This window comes from Schistocerca piceifrons, chromosome 11 (assembly GCF_021461385.2).
Source record: "Schistocerca piceifrons isolate TAMUIC-IGC-003096 chromosome 11, iqSchPice1.1, whole genome shotgun sequence".
Taxonomy (NCBI): domain Eukaryota; kingdom Metazoa; phylum Arthropoda; class Insecta; order Orthoptera; family Acrididae; genus Schistocerca; species Schistocerca piceifrons.
Genome location: NC_060148.1, coordinates 17579323 through 17606059, shown reverse-complemented (window position 1 = coordinate 17606059; position 26737 = coordinate 17579323). Strand labels below are relative to the sequence as shown.

The 26737-nt window shown below is 42.5% G+C and overlaps 1 protein-coding gene across 6 annotated transcripts in view; it reads left to right on the top strand.

Annotated features, from left to right (window-relative positions):
* LOC124720077 (zinc finger protein 83-like) overlaps positions 1-26737 on the top strand; it is a 96171-nt gene that overhangs the window by 16678 nt on the left and 52756 nt on the right. For 4 of the 6 annotated variants that reach the window (XM_047245346.1, XM_047245347.1, XM_047245345.1 and 1 more), the window contains one exon: positions 26146-26238. In XM_047245346.1, the coding sequence (XP_047101302.1) occupies positions 26146-26238 (93 nt within the window). Of the gene's footprint in view, positions 1-10639; positions 10669-11228; positions 11290-26145; positions 26239-26737 lie in introns of those variants that run through there. The other 2 variants (XM_047245350.1, XM_047245348.1) reach the window with 2 other exon arrangements.

The window sequence follows — 26737 nt, the reverse complement described above, 5'->3', positions numbered from 1 at the left end:
AACTGTTCCAATCTCGTTGCCAGTCGTGAGTAACTGAGTAATAGATGAAACCAATCCAGGTATCACAAATATGACTCTATTCATAAACCTCTGGACAGTAAGAAGAGCAAGCCTCTCGTGACTCCACACATACCAAGATGAAACAATCCTACAGAAGGCGCAGCTTAAGTGATACACAGAACAACTTATGTGAGTGATACAAACTAAAACATAGTGAGGCTAGGTGAACATTGCTCTGCATGTATATAGATGGTGTGGCAGAGACCGTGCCTGGTGCAGGTATCCTACAGGTGGCCTCTAGTGTTCGGCCTGCTCCGATACAGTTGGCAGTGGATTTAAGTACACACATGTAGCGGCCGGCCAGAGTGGCCGTGCGGTTCTAGGCGCTTCAATCCGGAACCGAGTGACCGCTACGGTCGCAGGTTCGAATCCTGCCTCGGGCGTGGATGTGTGTGATGTCCTTAGGTTAATTAGGTTTACGTAATTCTAAGTTCTAGGGGACTGATGACCTCAGCAGTTAAGTCCCATAGTGCTCAGAGCCATTTGAACCAACACATGTAGCGACACTAAGCTCCGCCCACTCACTCTCACACACACTAGTAGCAGGATACAGCAAGAATATAGAAAGCTTGTTCTGTCACCTCTTCTATTTCATTATAGTTTCCACCAATCCACCTCGTAAATCACATCGTTATAACACATACAGGGTGTATCATAATTAATGGCGTAAAAGCGTATAGTCAAAAGTACGCAATACTAGACACAAAAAAGTCTCAGTAAACATGGCCTACAAAATGCAGACCTTAAGAGCTAAGAGTGCTTCATCATCAATACTCTGAAACAAATATTTTCTACTGAAAGCTCTTTTCTTTCCATATTTTCTGAGGAGCTACTATGGACCAAAACAAGAAAAATAGTCCAGTAAACATGCACTCTTAAGTGCATACCTAAGGAGCTGTATGAGCACTTCTGTTAAACAAGTAGTCATGGCTCTTAAGGCACTGGTATGCATTTTAGAGCCCATGTTAACTCAAATGTTTTTGCTTGTAATATTGTGTACATTCAACTCACGGTGTTTACACCATTAATTATGGTACGTCCTGTACATAAAGGTATAAACAGCTTTGAGCATTTCTGTATCTACACTCATGCTCATGTGGCACTACACAAAACTGGCACTAATAGCATAGGCACATAGGGAACACACACGACACAAATGTGTAAGGCCACGGTATTGGTGATAAGTTAAGAAAACTGTCCCGAAACACATGTGCTACAAAATGCCACTGTTTCCTGTGCATGTATCCCGACATCAATACGTCATATGATCACCATGCACACGTATACAGGCCGCACAATGGGTTGTCATACTCTGGATCAGGTGGTCAAGCGGGTGCTGGGGTATAGCCTCCCATTCTTGCACCAGTGCCTGTTGGAACTCCTGAAGTGTCCTAGGGGTTTGAAGACGTGCAGCGATACGTCGACCGAGAGCATTCCAGATGGGGTTTAGGTCTGGAGAACAGGCAGGCCACTCCATTCGTCTGATATCTTCTGTTTCAAGGTACTCCTCCACGATTGCAGCTCGGTGGGGCCGTGCGTTATCATCCCTCAGAAGGAAGGTGGGACGCAGTGCACCCGTGAAAAGGTGGAAAATGACGTCCCGATACACCTGACCTGTTACAGTTCCTCTGTAAAAGACGTTCAAGGGTGTACGTGCACCAATCATAATCCCACCCCACATCATCAAACCATGACCTCCATACAGGTCCCTTTCAAGGACATTAAGAGGTTGGTATCTGGTTCCTGGTTCACGGCAGATGAAAACCTGGCGAGAATCACTGTTCAGACTATACCGGGACTCGTCCGTAAACACAACCTGGGACTGCTGTTCCAACGACCATGTACTGTGTTCTTGACACCAGGCTTTACGGGCTCTCCTGTGACCAGGAGTCAGTGGAATGCACCTTGCAGGTCTCCAAGCGAATAATCCACGTCTGTTCAGTCATCTGTAGACTGTGTGTCTGGAGACAGCTGTTCCAGTGGCTGCAGTAAGGTCCGGAGCGAGGCTACCTGCAGTACTCCGTGGCCATCTGCGGGCACTGATGGTGAGGTATCAGTCTTTTTGTGATGTTGTACACTGCTGACGTTCCATACTGTAGTGCCTGGACACGTTTCCTGTCTGCTCGAATTGTTGCTATAATCTTGAGATCACACTTCGTGGCACACGGAGGGCCCGTGCTACAACCTGCTGTGTTTGACCAGCCTCCAGCCGCCCTAGTATTCTACCCCTCATAATGTCATCAATATGTGTTCTTTGAGCCATTTTCAACACACAGTCACTGTTAGCATGCCTGAAAATGTCTGCACATTTACTCGCTGCACTATACTCTGACATGCACCAACACACCTCTGTGTCCCCCCAGGGGGTCCACAACTCTTTTGTGGATACGTGCGTAGCGAGCACGGGACCCCAAGCTAATGTGGCCCTCCTTCCTTTCCGGGCTGCATACCTTCCTTTTCCGCATCCTTCCCTCTCCCCCATCTTCGCCCCTCCTCCCCTCACCTCTGGCTCTTTCCTTCCCTTTCTCCCCCTCTGGGAGTATGGTTTGTGCCTACGTCCGGAGACGGACGCTCGTAAATGTACCGCATTCTTTGCCTTCTCTGCTTGTATGTCTTCATCCTTCCTTTGTCCTTCTCTTTTCCTTACCTCTTCTCTTTACCCTTTTCTCTGCTGCGGCGTTCGAGACCTCTCTTCTTTCCTTTCCCTTTCTCTTTCTTCCTCCCTGTGCGTGTCTGAAGGCCGACCCACGCACTTCCATGCGTAGCCGGTGACGGGGTAACGCGTAATTCCCCGCCCCAGGTAGACAGGTAGGACACGTACGTACCCCCTGGTAACGGCCAGGCCCAGGGAGGGGTGATTACCCGAGCTGATACCTTCCGAAAGTGCCGATTGGTCCCTCCGTCCGTTTGTTGGGAGGTGTGACCTGAGGTGTGAACAATCACCTAAGGCGGGAGTGCCCTCAGAGAGGGCCCCCACAAGGGAGGAGCGCGCCATCGGAGACGCCGGTAATCATGGGGGATTCTTCCGCAGTGGTTTCCTCACCTTCCACTGTGTCTGCTCACAAACTTAAGTTCACTGAGTCTCAGCCACAGTCAGTTCTTCCATCGTTGCCACAGTTCCTTGTTGTTTCTCGGTCTGACGAAGGTCACGACTTCTCCACGGTCAACCCTTTCATTATTCAGAAAGGTGTCGACGCAATTGCAGGTCCTGTAAAGTCTTGTTCCAGATTACGGAATGGCACCCTGTTGTTAGAAACAGTCAGTGCCCTCCAGGCACAAAAATTGCTGCGTACTTCTCTGCTCCACCCCTTCCCTGTCCGGGTTGAAGTGCACCGCACTTTAAATTCCTCGCATGGAGTCGTTTATACACGCTCCCTCGATGGATTGTCTGACGAAGAAATTCAGCACTACCTGTCTGACCAGGGCGTAACGGCTGTTCATAGAGTTATGAAAAGGGTTGACACGAACATCATCCCAACCCGCACTGTCTTCTTGACATTCGAAAAAGTTCAACTCCCATCGAAAATAAAAGCAGGCTATGAGATAATTTCCGTTCCCCCTCACGTCCCAAACCCTACGTGTTGCTATCGGTGTCAGCGGTTCAATCACACCAGCCAGTCCTGTTCCAATCCGGCCAAATGTGTTACGTGTGGCAAGGATGCCCATGAGGGTGCTTGTCCACCTCCATCCCCTCACTGCATCAACTGTATGGGTGACCACACTGCTTCCTCTCGAGATTGCCCCATTTTTAAGGACAAAAAGCTCATCCAGGAAATCAGAGTGAAGGAAAAGGTGTCGACCTTTGCTGCTCGAAAATTATTCGCCAGTCGACAGCCCACTGTGCCTCAGACAGGAAAATACAGCACTGCCCTTACTTCTCCTCGGCCAACAAAGAAGGCGGCCACGCAGACTTGCGACCTCACCTTTAGTGCCACGGTCGTCAGATCGGCTAGTGCAAAGATCGCCCGTTCAACCTCACCACTTTCTCCTGCCCACTCTCTGGCTCACCCTTCGTCGGGTTCTGCTAAATCTCGAGCCCAAAAGTCAGACACCAAGACTTCGAAAAAAGAGCATACTCGTGAAGAGTTTTTACATACCGCAACTTCCCAACCATCGGTTCCTCCTTCATCTAAACATCATACTTCCAAGAAGGCTACAAAGAAACCCAGTTCCTCTCCTTCTCCACCAAGGCGTGTCCCATCTACAGCACCACCTGGCGGAAATCGCCCTCGGCCGTCTTCTGTGTCGCCGAGGCGCACTGCTGGTGGCCGATCAACCGGCCGATCGCTGGTGGAAGGAGCTGCTCCTGAACAACCTATGGATCAGGATCTTCTGCCTTCGTCTGAATGCCATTCCATGCTGTCGGTCGCAAGCTCTGAGCAGTCGTTGAGTTGACAGCAACCTTGGTCACATTCTTCCATTTTCTGTTCACCCTATGTCCATTATCCACTGGAATATCCGCGGTATTCGAGCCAATCGGGATGAATTGTCGATCCTCTTACGATCCTACTCGCCGGTCATCTTCTGTCTTCAGGAAACGAAGCTGCGTCCCCATGACGGCTTTGTTCTCCCTCATTATCAGTCCGTCCGATATGATCTCGCCTCTGTTGAAGGCACTCCAGCACATGGAGGACTCATGATTCTTCTCCATGATACTCTCCATTATCACCCAATCCCCTTAAACACTTCCTTCCAAGCTGTCGCCGTCCGTCTTTCCCTTTCCGGATACACGTTTTCTCTTTGTACTGTATACATTCCATCGTCCACACCAATGGCACGAGCTGATCTCCTTCATCTTCTTGGTCAGCTTCCACCCCCCTATTTGCTGGTTGGGGACTTCAATGCCCACCACCCACTTTGGGGATCTCCACATCCTTGTCCACGTGGCTCACTATTGCTAGATGTCTTCCACCGAGCGGATCTAGTTTGCCTCAACACTGGGGTCCCTACATTTTTGTCTGCCTCCACGACAAATTTATCTCATTTGGACCTTGCGGTCGGTACTGTTCCGCTAGCTCGGCGCTTCGAATGGTTCGCCCTTGATGATACACACTCAAGTGACTACTTTCCATGTGTCCTTCGACTGCAGCCTCAACTGCCACATATGCGCCCGTGACGCTGGAAGTTTGCCCAAGCTGATTGGACACTTTTTTCGTCTCTAGCGACATTCGATGACCGTCACTTTCCCAGCGTTGACGATGAGGTCACACGTATTACCAACTTTATTCTTACAGCTGCGGAACGTTCAATACCACGCACCTCCGAATTGCCCCGGCGCCCCCCAGTTCCTTGGTGGAACGAGGCATGCCATGATGCACTAAGTGAGCGGCGACGTGCTCTCCGCATTTTCCGCCACCATCCTACTTTGGCCAACTGTATCTGCTATAAGCAGTTCCATGCGCGATGCCGTCGTGTCATCCGCGATAGCAAGAAGGCAAGCTGGAAATTCTTTAGTAGCTCATGTAACACCTTCACTCCCTCCTCGGAAGTTTGGAGTCGGCTTCGATGGTTCTCAGGCGCGCCTAGTTTCTCCCCGGTTTCTGGGCTCACTGTCGCGCATGATACGTTAGTGGACCCCGTCGCAATTTCTAACTCGTTGGGTCAGCACTTTGCTGAGATTTCGAGCTCTTCAAATTACCCGCCAGCGTTTCTCCTGAAGAAACGTGCAGCAGAAGTGCGACCTCTTGCTTTCTCCTCTCAAAATCGCGAAAGCTACAATACTGTTTTCTCCATGCGGGAACTCCAACATGCACTCTCTTCTTCTCGCTCCTCCGCCCCAGGACCGGATGGAATCCACGTCCAAATGTTGCTGCATTTATCAACCCATAGTCTGCGTTACCTCCTTCGCCTTTATAATCGAATTTGGCCAAACAGTACTTTTCCCAGACGATGGCGGGAAGCTATCATCATTCCTGTTCCAAAACCTGGAAAGGACAAACATCTCCCCTCTAGCTATCGCCCCATTTCTCTCACGAGTAGTGTCTGTAAGGTTTTGGAGCGTATGGTGAATTACCGTTTAGCGTGGTGGCTGGAATCCCACAGTCTTTTAACACCTGCCCAATGCAGATTCCGAAAGCATCGTTCTGCAGTTGACCATCTTGTTGCTCTCTCCACTTATGTTGTTGTTGTTGTGGTCTTCAGTCCTGAGACTGGTTTGATGCAGCTCTCCATGCTACTCTATCCTGTGCAAGCTTCTTCATCTCCCAGTACCTACTGCAACCTACATCCTTCTGAATCTGCTTAGTGTATTGATCTCTTGGTCTCCCTCTACGATTTTTACCCTCCACGCTGCCCTCCAATGCTAAATTTGTGATCCCTTGATGCCTCAAAACATGTCCTACCAACCGATCCCTTCTTCTAGTCAAGTTGTGCCACAAACTTCTCTTCTCCCCAATCCTATTCAACACCTCCTCATTAGTTATGTGATCTACCCACCTTATCTTCAGCATTCTTCTGTAGCACCACATTTCGAAAGCTTCTATTCTCTTCTTGTCCAAACTGGTTATCGTCCATGTTTCACTTCCATACATGGCTACACTCCATACCAATACTTTCAGAAACGACTTCCTGACACTTGAATCTATATTCGATGTCAACAAATTTCTCTTCTTCAGAAACGCTTTCCTTGCCATTGCCAGTCTACATTTTATATCCTCTCTACTTCGACCATCATCAGTTATTTTGCTCCCTAAATAGCAAAACTCCTTTACCACTATAAGTGTCTCATTTCCTAATCTAATCCCCTCAGCATCACCCGATTTAATTTGACTACATTCCATTATCCTCGTTTTGCTTTTGTTGATGTTCATCTTATATCCTCCTTTCAAGACACTGTCCATTCCGTTCAACAGCTCTTCCAAGTCCTTTGCTGTCTCTGACAAAATTACAATGTCATTGGCGAACCTCAAAGTTTTTACTTCTTTTCCACGAATTTTAATACCTACTCCGAATTTTTCTTTTGTTTCCTTTACTGCTTGCTCAATATACAGATTGAATAACATCGGGGAGAGGCTACAACCCTGTCTCACTCCTTTCTCAACCACTGCTTCCCTTTCATGCCCCTCGACTCTTATAACTGCCATCTGGTTTCTTATACCATGAACAATTTTCTCCGGAAACGCCAAACAGTAGCAATATTTTTTGATCTGGAGAGAGCATACGATACCTGTTGGAGGACAGGCATCCTCCGCACACTGTTCTCTTGGGGGCTTTCGAGGTCGGCTGCCCCTTTTTCTTCGCGAATTTATGGCAGAGCGCACATTTAGGGTGCGGGTGAACACTACTCTCTCCCGTACTTTCTCCCAAGAAAACGGGGTACCCCAGGGCTCCGTGCTGAGTGTTGTACTGTTTGCCGTTGCCATAAATCCAATTATGGATTGTCTCCTTCCTGATGTCTCGGGCTCCCCCTTTGTGGACGATTTTGCGATCTACTACAGCTCTCAACGGACCAGCCTTCTTGAACGACGTCTTCAAGGATGTCTCGATCGCCTCCACTCTTGGAGCATCGAAACCAGCTTCCGTTTTTCTCCCAGTAAGACCATTTGTGTTAATTTTTGGTGACGTAAGGAGTTTCTTCCGCTCTTCTTACATCTAGGTCCTGTCAACCTTCCGTTTTCAGACGTCGCTAAATTCTTGGGTCTTATGTTTGACAGAAAACTGTGCTGGTCCTCCCACGTTTCCTATCTTTCGGCTCGCTGTCTGCGATCCCTCAACACCCTCCGTGTCCTGAATGGTACCTCCTGGGGAGCGGACCGAGTGGTCCTTCTCCACCTGTATCGCACCTTAGTGCGCTCGAAATTGGACTATGGAAGCATAGTCTACTCCTCTGCTCGGCCGTCTATTCTTCGGCATCTCGACTCTATCCACCACCATGGATTACGTTTAGTGTCTGGAGCTTTTTACACCAGCGCTGTGGAAAGCCTTTATGCTGAGACTGCTGAACCTCCGCTGTCCAATCGGCGAGCAGTCCTTCTGAGTCGTTATGCTAGCCATCTGTCTTCCATGCCTGCTAATCCAGCCCATGACATTTTTTTCGACGCCTCCTTTGATGTAGGGTATGCAGGCCGCCCCTCCTCCCTACTACCACCGGGAGTCCGCTTCCATCAACTGCTCCATTCTCTTTCCTTCCGCTTTCTTACAACCTTCTTGACAACTTGGGGTACAGCACCGCCTTGGCTCCGTCCCCGGATCTGCCTGCTCCGTGACCTTTGTCGATTTCCCAAGGATGGTACGCCTTCACTTGTTTATCATCGGGCATTTGCTGCTCTATGTGCACAAATGACGGACGCCACATTTCTTTACACCGACGGCTGGAAAACATCGTTAGGTGTAGGGAGTGCCTATATTGTTGGCGACACCCCAAATCACTTTCGGCTTCCCGACCAGTGTTCGGTTTATACTGCGGCGCTTTACGCTATTCTCCAGGCTGTCCACTACATCCGCCACCATCAGCGGATACAATACGTTATTTGCTTAGATTCCCTCAGCTCTCTCCTCAGTCTCCAAGCTCTTTACCCTGTGCACCCTCTGGTCCACCGGATTCAGGACTGTCTGCGCTTGCTCCACCTGGGGGGCGTCTCGGTGGCGTTCCTCTGGCTCCCGGGACACGTTGGTATCTGTGGAAATGAGGCGGCCGATATTGCAGTCAAGGCTGCAGTCTCTCTTCTTCGGCCAGCTATTCAAGCGATTCCCTTTGCCGATCTACGGAGCGTTTTATGTCGTCGTGTTGTTCATTTATGGCACGCGCATTGGTCAACACTTCCCCATAATAAATTGCGGGACGTGAAAGCTCTTCCTTGTGCTTGGACCTCTTCCTCCCGAACGCGTCGTCGGGAGGAGGTAATTTTAACTAGACTCCGGATAGGGCACTGTCTTTTTAGCCATCGACATCTTTTAAGCGGCGATCCTCCCCCACTCTGTCCCCACTGCTCTCAGCTGTGGACGGTAAGACACCTTTTAATTGAGTGCCCCTATTTTAATCCGTTACGCTCCCGTCTACAGCTATCGCCTGATATATCGTCGATTTTAGCGGATGACCCGCGCTCAACCGACCGCGTTCTCAAATTTATTAGTGCCAGTGAAATGACGTCAGTTATTTGAAGCTTTTTTTGGGGACAACCAACCCCTTTCTGTAGTGGATTTTTAAGCCTTCCTTCTGCTTTTAGTTTCTCCAATTTTATGACTTTCGTTCCCATTGCTGCTGGTTTCCATTTTCGGTTTTTTACTGTTTCCTAAGTCACGGACTGGGTGCTAATGACCATAGCAGTTTTGCGCCCCAAAAAAAAAAAAAAAAACTCTGTGTAGTGGACAGCTGCCAGCCCCACCGTGCGACGACCGCAGCTCAAATGCACCACATGGTCATACCCCGAGGTGATTTAAACCCGCAAACTGCCCATGAGAGCATTGTTTCACCATGTATCAGCATTATCCTTAATTTATGGGCATGAGTGTCTATCTACATCTATACTCTTCAATCCACCATGAGGTGTATGGCAGAGGGTAGGTCCCATTGTACCAGTTATTAGGATTGTTTCCTGTTCCATTCATGTATGGAGCTTTGGAAGAATGATTATCTGAATGCCTTTCTACATGCAGTAATTATTCTAATTTTATCTTCATGGTCCCTGTGTGAGCGATACATTGGGAGTTGTTGTATATTCCTAGAGTAATCATTTAAAGCTGGTTCTTGAAACTTTGTCAATAGCCTTTCTCAGGATAGTTTACATTTGTCTTCAAGAGTCTTCCAGTTCAGTTCCTTCAGTATCTCTCTGACACACTCTCACAAACCTGTGAGCATTTGTGGTGCCCTTCTCTGTACATGTTAAATATCCCATGTTAGGTCTATCTGGTACAGGTCCCACACACTTGAGCAGTATTCTAGAACCAGTTCCCGAGTGATTTGTAAGCAGCCTCCTTTGTAGATTGATTGCACTTCCCCTGTGTTCTACCAATGAACCAAAGTCTACCACCTGCTTTACCCATGACTGAACCTATGCGATCATTCCATTTCATATCCCTACGAAATGATACACCCAGGTGTTTGTAAGATTCCAGCAAGTGGCTCATTGATATTACAGTCATAGGATACTACATTTTTTTCACTTTGTGAAGTGCACAAATTTACATTTCTGAACATTTAAAGTAAGTTGCCAATCTCTATACCACTTTGAAATTTTATTGATATCTGACTGAATATTTATGCAGCTTCTCTCAGATAGTACTTAATTAGATGTAACTGCATCATCTGCAAAAAGCCTGAAGTTACTATTAATATTGTCTGCAAGGTCCTTAATATACAACATGAACACCAAGGGTCCGAACACATTTCCCTAGGGCACACCCGAAACTACTTGTACATCTGACGACAACACTCTATCCGAGATAACACGTTGTTTATGATATCTTACTTTTGCTGTTTCAGGAAGACCCCGCAGTATTCTCAGTGTCTGACTTCAGTATAAAGAAAGTTACAGATCAAATATTTGGACTGGTTGCAGCTTAGAATAACATAACAACCACATCAGTGTCCTTTTTAGATGTGGGTTGATAAAAAGGTCATTGGCTAATCATAAATCTAATAGGCACATTCAAGTGAAAGAAACATGAATTGTGAGTTTTTTAAAACTAGACAGGCACTAGTAGTAATCTAGTATCCATGCTCTATTCCAGAAGTGCTTAGCTTTAGCGGTGTGGGCGGTGGTAATGGACGAGCAGGCGAGGAACAACCAGACATCACTGCTTCTGTTAAAGAACTGGTTTCTACATAAAATTTGAGATAACTGGTTTGCGTTCCACACTTATTTTCTATTTCCTCTACCTACTCAGTCACTTCAGACTTCACTTGAATTAAATTATTAAGTAAAATTTCAGTAATTAATGATTGATTCTTGCATGCTACCTCACATGAATCTTTTGTTTTAAAATTTCATCTCTCAGTAAATAGATGGCTTCAGCTTGTTCTTTTCTCAAGTTAGTCATAGCATTAGTGGTGTCAACACTGAAACAATGCACCTTTTTACAAGCTACATATAAACCCTCTGTGATGTGATTTTGTTACTTGGTAGGATCCAAGCATATAGTGAACCTTGTGATGTTTTTGTTATTCAGTGTGTTGATTATACAATACAGTGACTAATGGGTACAGAGCATTTAAAATATTTCTTTTACAGAAGCAGTGATACCTGGTTGTTCCTTGGCTTCTTGTCCATTATCACCGCCCACATCACTAAGGTCAGGTACATCTTTCCCTAGCACTCCAGACTACTGTGATCACATATCATTCCTAATACAACAGTTTCCAAAACAATTAGCACACAGTTAATTTCCCCTAGATCTAAGCTTATCTTACTTACAGTACCCTCCGTCCAAAATTGGTTCTCGAAAGCTGCTTGTAATTCATGAAATATAAATCCCAAGTGTGCTGCAACACCTCTTATAAATAATCTACAGCAAATATAATTTTCCATTCCTCAGTCCATCCTTTTGGGAATACATCCTGGAATGACTTCAAAAATATTACAGGATGCAAATGCCCAGCTAAACTGTAGGGAACAAAATTGTGTAGTTTTAATTCCTCTACCTCTAAGGTGGTATCTTTAACTACAATAATTTAATTTAAAATGTGTTTCCTAACTTGATTCAGTTGCTTTCTAATCCCTTGTTTAGTTAGATATGTAATGTTTTCTAGAGAAGGTATAGCAGGTTCCAATATCTTTACCCTTTTGTTAATTCTTATTGTGTTCCTTGAGTTTTACTGAAATTGGTTCCTACACAGGATTTGAGCTTATCAGTTTGCATTACACACTTATTTTCTATTTCCTCTACCTACTCAGTCACTCCAGACTTCATTTGACGTAAATTATTAGGTAAATTTTCAGTTACTACTGATTGATTCTTGCATGCTGCCCCACATGAATCTTTTGTTTTAAAATTTCATCTCTGAGTGAACAGATGTCTTCAGCTTGTTCTTTTCTCAAATCAGCCATAGCATTAGTGGTGTCAACACTGAAACTATGCACTTTCTTACAAGCTACATATAAATCCTCTGTCTCTTTCCTTACGTTTTACAAAATTATCTCGAGTTTTATTTATTACCTCCAGCCCAGTCATTTCAACATCATGTTGTAATTGACTAATATCAGTTTTAATATCTTTTCTTAATTGACTATTTTCTAATTTTATTTCTTAATTCACTAGTACGAAATTGTATATCAATTTTAATTCCATATAATTAACTTATCTTCTAATTTAATAAATTTAGATTTTAATTCATTATAATCATAATTGAATTTATCAAGATTAGCTCCCATTTCTGATATTAATTTTCAGTTGTAAGCTTGTGATTAGTCATATTTGAACAATATACGCTATACCCAACTTGGTATTTTTTCATTTCATGACTCACTACCATATGTACTAGATTCCTCGTCATTTCATCCCACACATACCTTGTCAATTACAGTTTTGTTACTGTAACTTTCTACAGTTCCTGATCTTTTTAGAAAACTTTCTATTTTGTCAAACAAAGGAAACAAATCCTCCTTTTAATCTCCTTCACAGTCTGTCATATACATGTGGCCTCCTCGATTGCAAAACAGCCGAACAAGTTATTGGAAGATCCCTCGCACATAGGGTTCAGAGTGTGAAGCCACCACTTGCTTCTGGCAACAAGTGTCAGTGCCTCACCTGACAAGAATTAGAGCGAGTACTGTGTCCCCTCATGGTAGGTTCTGAATGCACCAGAGACAGCACGATGTTGTTTGGACAGCCTCAACAAAGCAAGCTAGCTAGCTAGTGTTCTCACTGTGTGCTCTGCAAGGGCAACAGTCCCGCCACCTCGAAGTCAGCACCGTTGAACCACGCACCTTTATCTGGGCAGCTGGCACTGTGAACTCCACTCCAAACTTGCTAAGAGTTCCAGTGGGTGCAGTGAGAGAGGAACTGAGCCACACTTGATGTAGAGATGAGCTTGCATCGGATTTTTTACATGTGTGCGTGCGATGCACCAATTGCGACGGATTATTACGTTGCTGCTGCAATACAATTTCTTTTATAATTTTTGTTCACCTACCTCTTTACAGCGGTAGATCTTCGCACGTAAACTCCTGACTGCAACTACTTATGAGATCACAGAAAAGCAGTGTTGAGGAAACTGTAACCTCATAGCTACACGCCGGAGGCCGCTATAAGTAAAATTTGCTGAAAATTGTCTATGTATTTTAAAGAAATGATTCGGAAAGGGGATGTCACTCGTACTTTAAACATGAAGTTCTAATTTAAACCTTCAATAGATCTTTATTGCCGTTAAGCAAGATCATCAGCACACATTACGAAATTACTAAAGTTTCTGCTCACAGTTATCACCATACCTAAAAACAGCCAGAACTTTTACCTTCCCAAAGTCCGAAACCAATTACTTGTAACACAGTCAATGATCAGCCAATTACTTCTGCTCACGATATTCAGTGGTTGTGTTTAGTAAAAGTACTCAGTAAGAATATACTCAGTACCGCCATGCTATACAATTCAAAGTTCACTCGCAATTTTCGTCGGAACGAATTATCACAACACTCTAAAGTTTTCATAAACAGTTTCTGGTCACTACCAGATACCATTAACACTGGACCATAACACGGAAGTCATCCCAAGACTTCATCTTACACATAATGCGAAAAGTCACATCCAGCATAACCGCCTCCAATCAAAGCTAGCTCGCAACACCCCTCTCACTCTCCCACACTCAAAACTATATCTCCTTGCTAGGCAGCCAACCATCTCGCTTCTCATTGGCTGTCAGCACTTACGACCAATGAGAACTCACTTTTAGGACGCGGCTCGCGCCAAAATCTAGCAAGCACCAATCACTTCTCTAGGCTCATTGACGTCATCAAATTAAGTAACACAAAACTCTCTAATTAAATAAACAAAACAAAATGAACTATAAGCTTTACTCTATATCTGGAAATTTATTATGTAGTCGTGAATGTTCTGGCTGTCTTATACATAAGCATACATACTTGGACATCCGACATTCACTAGTAGGGGAACCACTAGTGGATTCATTCCCACGTTACAGAGGTGGAACGCTTGCCAGTTCCTGTAGAGAATTACATGACTGATTTTTAATAATGCTGAACGTCCCACATACTCTCACACACGCATTCTGATTCACACGTACCCTAACACATAATACACACATTTACTTAGAATTCTTGGAATTATTATTATAGAAAAGTCACAGAGATTTTCTGAAACTAAAAACTTTCCAAATTTATATATGAACACTGAAAGTGTTATCAGATCATCGTACATAGTCACTGAAGGTGCACTATTACATCACTGTATTTATTTAAATTCTTGACTGTTGGAAAATTACGTTTTTTTTATGGAATTTTACTAACTTCCAAAATACAACTATTTTTGATCTCAGACTTTGACATATTATTTGTTTTCACAACAGAAGGTTGTACATCAAATATGATGTTCCTCAGGTTATTCCTTTATTAGTTATTAATATTTTTAGTTTCGTATAGTGTAAGTGGCCTGCCAGCGCTACTCCACTGCTTTCACACGTGCAGCTGCAACAGATGGTCGTGACGTCAGTCTGCAGGACACAACTCGTCCATTACTGATCGTATAATACTCCACCGGCTTACATTGCAGCCCACATACATTCTGAAGTAAAGCTTTTCATAGACAAATGGGCGATCGCGCACTAGTTGCGACGCCACAAGCTGAGTAGCACATCCACTGTCTCACATACAGGTTGAACTCCTCATACTGCCACTGATCACCATGCTCATCCATTACAGTTTGTGATATCAATCTAATGTCAGTAAGATCCTGGCAGGATTGCTAGTGTGGCATTTCTGGTGTTTGTGGGCTGAGTTTAATTAACTGCATATCAGTTCCCTCACTCCTATTTCCTGTGTCCTCAAAAAATAATTCAGTTCTGATCCAGGTGAAATGTCCGTCAACATGGAGCCTAATATTCAAAATCTACAATGGATACACAAGGGAAATTGCCTATTTATAGCTCTAGTTACAAAGGTGGTTTGAAAAGTTCTTGGAACAGAATAGAAAAAAAGTACTTACATCACTGAAACTTTTTTTTATTTTTCAATGTAGTTTCCTTGTATGCACTGGGCCCAACAATGTTCCAGGCCTTGATCCCATCTCGAAAATGAGTTTCCTCCAGGCCTACAAAATAGTTGTCAACTCCGGCTGTCATTCTTCATTTGAAGTGAATATTCGTCCACCGAGAAAAATTTTCAGTTTTCAGAAGAGATGGAAGTTGGACGTAGCTGTATCAGGTGAATAAGGTGGGTGTGGCCACAATTCACACCTTAATTCGTATAATTTTTCCATGGCCGCAACATGCAGTTTTGATCCCATGTAAGAGACATGGCACCCATCTTGCAGATAATTTTTTTTCATTTCTAATTATTCAGTTAAAATGTGATATACCTTTTCAGATGACATCTGGCAAGCGTGAGCAATTTCACTCACTTTCAATTGGTGCTCCTCCATGACCATTTTGTGCACTTTTGCAATGGTTTCTGGAGTAGTGACAATCTTGGCTGACCACTGCGCGGATCTTCATCTGAGCTCTCCTGCCCAAATTTAAATTCATTTGTCCCCTTGGCAACAGTTGAATATGAAGGAGCAGAGTCCCCCAGTGTATTCAGGAAATTGCCATGAATGTCCTCCTTTGCTTTCATACCTTTCTTTACGAAGTAGTTAATCACTGCTCGAATCTGTATTCTCCCCCCCCCCCCCCCCTTTCACAAATCACTATGCGGGAACAACAGAGCCATGTCGCCACCACAGCTCTCTTCCAAGAGCAATGATGTAGCACGTGCTTACAGGCAACAGTCTAATGAGTATCACATGAACAACTTGTTGTGCTAGTGCTGGTGATTCTGAGAACTTTTCAAACCATGCTTGAATATCTGACTTCATTGTTAGATAAAAGTCTGAGCTATGGCAAAAGAATTTCTAGTACTCCAGTTCATGTAATATTCTTCACATTAAATAGAAGTTTGCAGAATTATTGCCCTTCAGCAGTCACACTTGGCTAACTTCAATCTACCAATGAGAACCACAAAATATTGTTAGGTAAAACATAAATTTGTCTATATTCTGAAACTTTTCCATATATGGACGAGGTCTGGTCAAAAAGTTATGGAACTTTGTACACAGAATTTTTCTATGCTTACCATTTACTACTTATTGTGTATGCCCCCCTTTGAAATACTTTCCTCTGGAATTGATACACTGCTCCCAGATCCGTTTCCACTTTTGCAAGCAGTCTTGCTGGATCGTGCAGAACGTCATCTCTGAATTTCCTGTTACCTTGTCTATCATTGCAATTCTTCGTCCTTTCATTGGGGTTTTCAACTTTGTAAATAAGAAAAGCCCACAGCGACCAGTTCGGGAAAGTTTGGAGGATGAGGCAGCACAGTGATTTTATTTTTTGTGCAATAGTCACACACCAACACGAATGAATGTGCATGTGTGTTATCGAGATGTAAGAGCCATGAATTGTCTCACCACATTTCAGGTTGTTTCCTTCTCGCATTTTCTCACAGGCTCTGCAACACACCTTGGTAGTACCATCAATTAACAGTTTTCCCCAGTGGCACAAATTCATGATGAACTAGTCGTTCAAAGTCAAAGAAAACTATCAGCAGGACTTTCAAATTTGACCTGACCTTTTGAGCTTTTTTTTGGTCTCAGAGAACCTTCCTGGACCCAGTGTGAAGACTGAATCTTGGTCTCAACATTATAATCGTAGATCCACATCTCATCAAAAGTTACGATTCTGGTAAGGAAAATCTCAATCTCATTTGCACGATACAAAAGCTGTTCACAGATTGTGAGGTGAAGATCTTTCTGGTCTTGACTCATGATCCGTGCGACGAACTTGGCAGCAACATGATGTATTCCAAGATGCTGTGTCAGGCTTCCATGACATGATCCAACTGATATATCACATTCTTATGCAATCTCTCAGACGTTCAGTCTTCGACTGGCACAATTTTGTTGATGCTCCTCACGAGTGTCGTCGTGCCCAGACAGAATTTCTGTCTGGGCATTTTTAAACCATTTGTCACACTGATTATGGCTGAAGCACTCATCGCCATTAGGATTCCTGCATCATTTGGTGTGTCTCTGTAAAGGCTTTCTTGAGTTTTGCATGCCAAAGCAGAGTTACTAAACACAGCCTTCCGAAATACCTTCACAAAAGAAGACGAGAACAGCTGCCAACATGAGTAACGCAGAAGTAAATATCCTCGGAGTAGTGAAGCAACTTAAATCACTTAATAAAAGCAAGTCTTCTTATCCAGACTGTATACCAATTAGGTTCCTTTCAGAGTATGCTGATGCATTAGCTCCATACTTAACAATCATATACAACCGTTCGCTCGATGAAAGATCTGTTCCCATCTTTCCACAGGTTGCACAGGTCACACCAGTATTCTAGAAAGGTAGTGGGAGTAATCCACTAAATTACAGGCCCATATCGTTAACGTCAATATGCAACAGGATTTTAGAACATATATTGTGTTCGAACATTGTGAATTACATCGAAGAAAATGGTTTATTGACACACAGTCAACATGAGTTTAGAAAACATTGTTCCTGTGAAACACAACTAGCTCTTTATTCACATGAAGTGTTGAGTGCTGTTGACAAGGGATTTCAGATCGATTCCATATTTCTGGATTTCCGGGAGGCTTTTGACACTGTACCACACAAGCGGTTTATAGTGAAATTGCGTGCTTATGGAATATTGTCTCAGTTATGTGACTGGATTTGTGATTTCCTGTCAGAGAGGTCACAGTTCATAGTAGTTGATGGAAAGTCATTGAGTAAAACAGAAGTGATTTCTGGCATTCTCCAAAGTAGTGTTATAGGCCCTTTGCTGTTCCTTATCTATATAAATGATTTTGTAGGCAATCTGTGCAGCCGTCTTCAGTTGTTTGCAGATGATGCTGTCGTTTATCGACTAATAAAGTCATCGGAAGATCAAAACAAACTGCAAAACGATTTAGAAAAGATATTTGAATGCTGCAAAAAGTGACAGTTGGCCCTAAATAACGAAAAGTGTGAGGTCATTCACATGAGTGCTGAAAGGAACTCATTAAACTTCGGACGCACGATAAATCAGTCTAATCTAAAAACCGTAAATTCAACTAAATACCTAGGAATTACAATTACGAACAACTTAAATTGGAAGGAACACATAGAAAATGTTGTGGGGAAGGCTAACCAAAGACTGCATTTTATTGGCAGGACACTTAGAAAATGTAACAGACCTACTAAGGAGACTGCCTACACTATGCTTCTCCGTCCTCTTTTAGAATACTGCTGTGCAGTGTGGGATCCTTACCAGATAGGACTGTTGGAGTACATCGAAAAAGTTCAAGGAAAGGCAGCATGTTTTGTATTATCGTGGAATATGGGAGAGAGTGTCACAGAAATGATACAAAATTTTGGCTGGAAATCATTAAAAGAAAGGTGTTTTTTGTTGTGACTGAATCTTCTCACAAAATTCTAATCACCAACTTTCTTCTCCCAATGCGAAAATATTTTGTTGACACCAACCTACATAGGGAGGAACAATCACCACAATAAAATAAGGGAAATCAGAGCTCGTACGGAAAGATACAGGTGTTCATTCTTTCCACGTGTTATACGAGATTGGAATAATAGAGAATTGTGAAGGTGGTTCGATGAACCCTCTGCCAGGCACTTGAATGTGATCTGCAGAGTATCGATGTAGATGTAGATAATGACTACAGGTAAAGCATTTCTTCAATGCAGGCAGTGGTGTCCAGATGCACCTTAGCTGCCAATCCATTGTTGTCTTGCTGCCACTGCATATTCTTCTAAGTGTGCCAGACTACTGCATGGTAGGATTTTATTCTTACTGTGACAGTTTTCAAAACAGTTAGGACACAGTTAATTCCCCACTTGTAACATAATTCTGTCACTCAGCAACATTTCCTTCTCATCTCCCTAGCCTTATTAATTAGGAGAGGCAATGAAACAGGTATGTGAATGACCATTACAGGCAGACAATTAGAACCTCTCCGATTCACACACCATACAGATATGGGTTTTTTAACAACAAACAAGTATTGTCACTGCTAGTTACACCTGTTGATGGACACCTATCAGTTTTCACTGCTGTAACACAAAATAGTTGCTGTAGTGAGTATTAATTTTGAATGTTATATGTAGGTCAGTGTTCCAGGCCTGATAGTCTCCCTCCACTTATGTCACTGTGTAATTCCAGAAATACATGAGGTGGACACTTTCAGAGCGGCACATTTTTGAAACTTCCTGGCAGATTAAAACTGGTGCTGGACCGAGACTCGAAGTCGGGACCTTTGTCTCCCACAGGCAAGTGCTCTACCACTTGAGCTACCCAAGCACGACTCACGACCTGTCCTCACAGTTTCAATTCTGCTAGTTCTACAAGGTTCGCAGAAGAGCTTCTGTGACATTTGGAAGGTAGGAGACGAAGTACTGGCAGAATTGAAGCTGTGAGGCTAGGTTGTGAGTGTGACGCTGGGTTGTGAGTTGTGCTTGGGTAGCTCAAGTGGTAGAGCTCTTGCCCAAGAAAGGCAAAGGTCCCGAGTTCAAGTCTTGGTCTGGCACATAGTTTTAATCTGCCAGGAAATTTCCTATCAGCGCAGACTCCACTGCAGAGTGAAAATTTCATTCTTTTCACATTTTTATTTGTAAGCCGTAGCATTCTTGTCTATTTCTACTTAGCATGACTGCTTCAGCTTTCTCTTGGCTAGACTTTAGTGTTCCACTACTACCAATTTGTGGTTTCACTGTATGCAATGAGGCTCTTAGATCCAGGTTCACCTAATGTGCTCTAGTGAGTTTGGGGAAAAGTGAATGTAGGAAGTCTATTTGTATGTACTTTACAATATGGTTGTAATAAAAACAGTATATGTCATTTGTAACTGTTAGCTAAATGCCTGTATGCTTTCACTACTGCTTACATGTCTGCACTGAGGAGTAAAGTGGATAGGGAGAAAGCATTTCCAAAATGTTTAAAGACTTCATAGAATAAGTCATTAGAGAAATAGTAGGGTAAGATATTTTTTTGACTGGATAGTGTTGTTGTTGTTGATGATGATGAATTGCTCAGGTTTATAGCTTCCTGTGTAAAATGTTAGCTCAACACAAATATCCTTCCAAGAAACCACACTTTGAAGTATGTGTATTAAGCCATCTTGTCACGCAAACTAAGGTTTATATTGTTGCTCTGAGGATTCTTGCAGTGTATCCGTACAATTACTGTTGTGTGGTGGTTCAATATTAACCCTCTGTTTAATGGGTTTTCTTTAGGAAACCAATTCTATTGAAAAAAAAATATCTGTGGGTAACCGGCTGATCATAGAAATTTTGATTTAAAAATGTCTTAGATTTGTTGGTGTATGACAATGAACTGAAAATATTGATTAATTATTAATCAGTCACTTACAGGGATATGGAAACATAATCTCTGCTGTCACTAAGCATCATTCTATTTACCTTAAAAATTTAACTAGATATGAACTAAGAGGCAGAAATAATTCACTCTTTCAGCTGCTGTCACGCATGTTTACGCCCACTCAGACTTCAGCAACATAATTGTGCTAACCACAGCCTAGCTCAATCCAGCCAGACCGTGTCTGTGCCAGATGGCAACATCGTGCTTATAACACTATACATAAATATATGGTTTGTTGCCAGATAGCAACACCACATAATACATGATTAAGTGTCTGTGGCTATGGACCTTTTAGTATTTTACATTTGTGATTATTTCCAGTGGTATTTTGCCAGTGATTTACTTTAAAAATAGAGGGCTATTTCCTCATATTGCCATTTCTGTATTTTGAAAGACAGCTCAGCCACTCTTTACACCAGGTGTTGATCCTTTGCAGGTCTTCTTACATTCTGCTAACATTTCCTCTCATTGCAACTTCCCTTGGAATAGAAAAGTTTTCAAGGGTCTTTTGACATTATTTAATGGTTCATATGATGTTGCAGAATGATAATGAATTGACAGTAATTTTGATCTTTCCATCAGCCATTTGGCATCTGATGATCTCTCCAAGTTGAGGATGGCTTACTCGGTTCTGTTTACTGGGATATCTTCAGTTCAGTGACAGACCTGTTCCAGTTTTCAAGAAGCTTGCATTTTGTTCACTAGATGACAGTGCAGAAATGTACTGAATTGTGAATTGTGGTTTATTTGTCTCATAATGTACATAATCTAAATCAGTTGATTCAGTTACAGGAGCCATGTCAAATTGTGGTAAAATTTCCCCATAAACAAAGAACAGCTGATGTTAATTGACAGCATCATAATAATAATACAATTTTGTTATACATACATGCATACATACAATAAAGTCTAACACTTAATTGCCTCTTGCTCAAATGATCATTTCACCCTCTGTGAATTCTTCTGTTGAATAGTAGCATTTCTCCCACAGAATATGCTGTAGTCTTGTTTTTCAAATTTCTCTGACCAGCCAGAGTGGCCGTGTGGTTCTAGGCGCTACAGTCTGGAGCCGAGCGACCACTACGGTCGCAGGTTCGAATCCTGCCTCGGGCATGGATGTGTGTCATGTCCTTAGGTTAGTTGGGTTTAACTAGCTCTAAGTTTTAGGCGACTGATGACCACAGAAGTTAAGTCTCATAGTGCTCAGAGCCATTTGAATCATTTTTCAAATTTATGGCTTCATATTAAATATGTTTTTGCCCATTAATTTGTTGTATATTGTCATCACCATATACTGTGGTGTATGTGCATATAATTTCAACTTGTGTGTGGGTAGCATAAAATTATTTTTGTTTCTTGTGTTATGTGTATGGTTAAAATAATTCTCCTCAAATAACTTTTGTCTGTTGTGTAGGAAGATTATAATTTCATAGATGTATATTGAGAGAACAGTGAGGATTTGCAGTTTCTGAAATAATGGGCAACAAGACTGTGCTGTGCAGTACACATGTATCGGACAATTTTCTTTTGCAGTTTCAGTATTCAAGAATCCCCCAGAAAAATATCCCATACCTAATGACAGATTTGAAGTTCCACACATTTTGAATGTTTGGTTTTGAAATGTAACATATGGGGTTTTGCAACGTTAAGTGTCAACCAATTTAACTGGAACCAGTATTCTAAGGTATCCAGTGTCCTTATTACGGAACTCAGAATTTTTTTCTGCATTATCATCTTCAATTAAAACAGAAGTGTCATCTGCAAGCAGAACTGATGGGGAATTTATATTTAAGGGTAAGTCATTTACATAGAATAGGAACACGATTGGCCCCAAAATGGACTCTTGAGGCACACCTTGTGATACTGTATTCCATTTAGATTAATAATCCACTGCATCTGAGGCAATAGCTACCCTTTGTTTTCTGTTGTGTAGCTATGATGTTAGCCAATTTAGAAAATAGTCCTTAACCTCATATTTGTCTAATTTGTAGATAAGCCACACATGGTTCATGGAGTCAAATGCTTTTGTGAGATCATAGAAGATACCTGCAACTATACTCCTCTGACTCAGTGATTTGCCTATCTTTTGAATAAAGTTAGCCACTGCATCCAGAGTGTTTTTTCCTGGTTGAAATCCAAAGTGGTTACTTGTAATAACATCATATTTTACAGTAAAATTTTTGATCTGTTTTGCAGCTACTTTCTGTTGCAATTTTGTTAGGGCTGGATGAACAAAAATATGCTGATAGTTTCCCATGTCTTTCCTCGACCCTTTCTTGAACAAAGATCTGACTTTGGCATACTTAAAAACATCGTAAAATCATTCCTGTTCAAAAGACTGGTTGAATATTTTAGATAGGGGAGGTGCTATTATGCCACATATTGTTTTAATCACTTTAGCGGGTACCCGATCCCACTCAGCAGTTTTTTGTGCCTTCTAGAGTCAGGAAATGTGGTGTCATCTGAGCTACTACTAAGCATGGACTCCTGGTTGTCATGGATGAATGAAGAGAGCTTATATTAATACATTTTGCTGTAAAATCCGTATTGGTTCCTGCAAGCAGGATACTTTCTCTTCAAGGAGGTAATCTGACATGAGCATGAAATGTGTTGGGTTATTTCACAACAGATGACCATTAGCAATGTAGGTCAGTAGTTGTATGCACCAGTGAGACTAACATTTTTTAAAATGGTAGCCACTAGCACCGTTTTCTGACTTCTTTGAATGCTTCGTTGGTCCAGTTACCTGCGTGTTCCTTTGAGTAATCTATACAGAAGTGAACTAGTGTGCAATCACATTGAATGGCATTTCCTTTATTGCATTAACTTTTTTTCAATTTTATACTTTCTTGTATCTATATCTGTCATTTAGACTTATGATGCAACCTATAGAAAAGTGAATGTAGTGTCAGTTATGGACAAAGCTTATTACCAAGACTGGCAGGGCTGGTATTTTATGCCTTGAGCTGCAGAACCGTGTAAACAGATAGTCTCAAACTGCAATGACAGTCACTAAATGGTTGTACAAAACTGGGAACTGATAAGATTCTAAGCAGTAGTTAGTGATGTGTAGAAACATCATAAGAAGACCCATGTCTACAGGGTGCCTCAAACCTTTTGGGTCAGATTGGAACAGTGGGTCCACAATCAACTGTATTGAGACTGGGAACCAATGGTTGGAAATGGAAATTTATTGTGTTGTGGGCATATACAGCGTACACTGCAGAACAATATCTTAGCTCGTTGTAATTGTTCAAAGTGATGGCCAGCAGTGTCAACACATGCACGGTAATGGCACGTAAAGTTCTGCCGCACTCTCTCAAAGATCCCTGGTGTCTCTTGTACTAGGAGACATACAGCTTGGATCCTAATAAGCAGGTGTTCATCTATTTTTACAGTGCTTTCATACACCAACATCTTGATATAGCCCCAGAAGAAAAAGTTTAGAGATGTGAGATCGGGTGATCACGCTGGCTGTGGGATAGGGTTGCCCCTTCGAATCCAGTGGTGAAGGTACACATTGTTCAGGTGCTCAGAGACATTAATATCGATGTGAGCCAGTGCACCACCAAATTGAAACCTCATCCCTTCACAGGTAGCAAAGGGTACAGTCTCAGTGAACTGTGGCAACAAATCTCACTGCAACAACAGGAAAGTTTGGGCCAGTCAAGTGGAAAGGCAACAAACTAGGTCCTATTAGGTGATGTTGGACAGTGCCCACCCATACATTGACAGAAAATCATTGCTGGTGGCCACTGATGTGGGTGGCGTGGGGATTGTCCTCACTTCAGACGTGGCTGTTGTGATCGGTGGAAACACCATGATGGGTCAATAAGTCCTCATCTGTGAACAACTCAAACTGTATGAAGTTTGGAACTACAGCACTGCGGGGACTAATCCATTGACAGAAGTGAACACGGGGCTCAAAATGTGTTGGTTCCAGTGCTTGTGCACGTTATTTATGATAGGGGTGTAATACCTGTTCACCGGTACTCTCCACACTTTATCCTTCAAAGTGTGTGTTTCGCAGGCAAGATGACAGATGCTTGTTGCTGGGTGGTCAGCTATGTGATCCAACAACATCTTTGCTAAGTCTGGTGTTTAGACATCTTTTTGGCAGGAACCGTGACTGGTTTCCCTATGGCGTGAATAACCATGTCTTCATAAGTTGATATCCATGGAAATAAACTTCTTCCAATTAGGATGATGTCTATTGGGAAAATGTTCTGTGTACACTCAGGCTGCTGTATGGGCACTACATCCTGCCGCACCATACATTAAATGCCTTTTGCCAACTTTCATGACAAGTAACATTCCATCTTTGACTACGAGTATGCACTGAACACAGTAAAGCACTTAACTGTCAACAAATCTTGAGCTAACTGATGCAAGAGACAACTGACACCAGGAATAGTGGTGTGTGTGTGTGTGTGTGTGTGTGTGTGTGTGTGTGTGTGCGTGTGTGCGTGTGTGCATGGGGCACAGGTTAATGCACTAGTGTGATACATGTGGTCGTCGTTACACGTCATGAACCAAGTTGTGTACAGTATGTTTATTTGGTGATCAGGGGTGTACGCTGTTTCTCACCCATTACCTGTTCCAGTATACAACTCACCCAATATGTTTGCGAGATTGTGGCAGAACTGAATGCGCCATTGTCATCTATGCGTTGACACTGGTGGTCATCACTTTGAACAGTTACGATGTTGTTGTTATGTGGTGTGTGCTGTGTATGTCTGAAACACAATAAATATGCATTTCCAACCATTGGTTCCCTATCTCAATATAATCAACTATGGACCCACTATCACCTGTTTCATTTTGATCCAAAAGGTTTGAAACACCCTCCATATGCAGTGCAGTACAATGGCCTTCTCTTTATCAACATCTTCTAATGCATCACTGTGTGAGTGGTGACTGACAGAATTTGATGTGTAAACTTACTTTGTATATAACTAAAACTCCTTTTTCTTCAGTTCGATATACAGTGTTATGAGTTTAATTTTATTGAACAGTTGTACTACAAAATTTTCAACTCATATTTCACAGATATCTGTTGTGAGATGAGAAACACTTCACCCTCACATTTGTGTTTTTGGGATTTACTGTATGTGGCTTAGTAAATCAATATCAGTTACACACACACACACACACACACACACACACACACACACAAAAAGAGGCAGAGCTGGGAAAATTGCAATGGTAATATTACATGACATGCGCAAAAAAGGCTAATCAGATGCAATTCGTGATTGTAATTTTTTTATTGATTCATTAAGACAACTACATGAAATTTACCCAAGATTAGTATGTTAACCAAGCTCAATCTGATGGAATATTTTAATATTATACAAATATATTTTTCTTTGAGGAAGCAGTCGACACAAGAAAGCTAACTAGCCATGTTATTAGGAAAAAATCAATAAATATATAAGCTTTATGGAATTTTCAAAATCTTAAAAGGTAGAAATAACAACAAATTAAGTCAGTTTTTAATATCAAAATTTGTGGCAGACATGATTCTTCCAAAAATTTATAAGTTGATTTTTTTGTTTTATTTTCAGCTCCTAGAAGAGCCATCAGGAATCGCAACTTCAAGTGAGGATGTAAAAATGGATCCAGAACTAAAAGTAGAAGTGACTGCTAGTGAATGGAATGTAAGTATTTAATTAAAAATTGTAGTCAGTGTCAGTGAAAATGAGGTATCTAGATAACTGCAAAACAAACCATATATGCTAAAGTCGAAGAGTGGAAAATCCAGGATGGAATGTACCAATAGAACAAAAAGGATAGTCGCTACTAACCGTACAGCGGAGATGCTGAGTTGCAGAAAGGTGCATTAAAAAGGCTGTTGGGAAGTTAGATTTCAGCCAACAAGGTCTTTGTCAAAAATAGAAACACGCACACACACACACACACACACACACACACACACACACACACGCAAATGCGAGACTGCGGTTGTGTGTGTGTGTGTGTGTGTGTGTGTGTGTGTGTGTGTGTGTGTGTGTGTGTGTGCGTGTGTGTGTGTGTGTGCGCGCGCGTGCAAATTAGTCAGTAACATACGTCTAATCTAAAACCATGCTGCATTCCAGGTTTTCCAAGACTAAGGCTTTTCCTTTTATCACTGGCTTAGCTTCCTTCTCTGCATACACC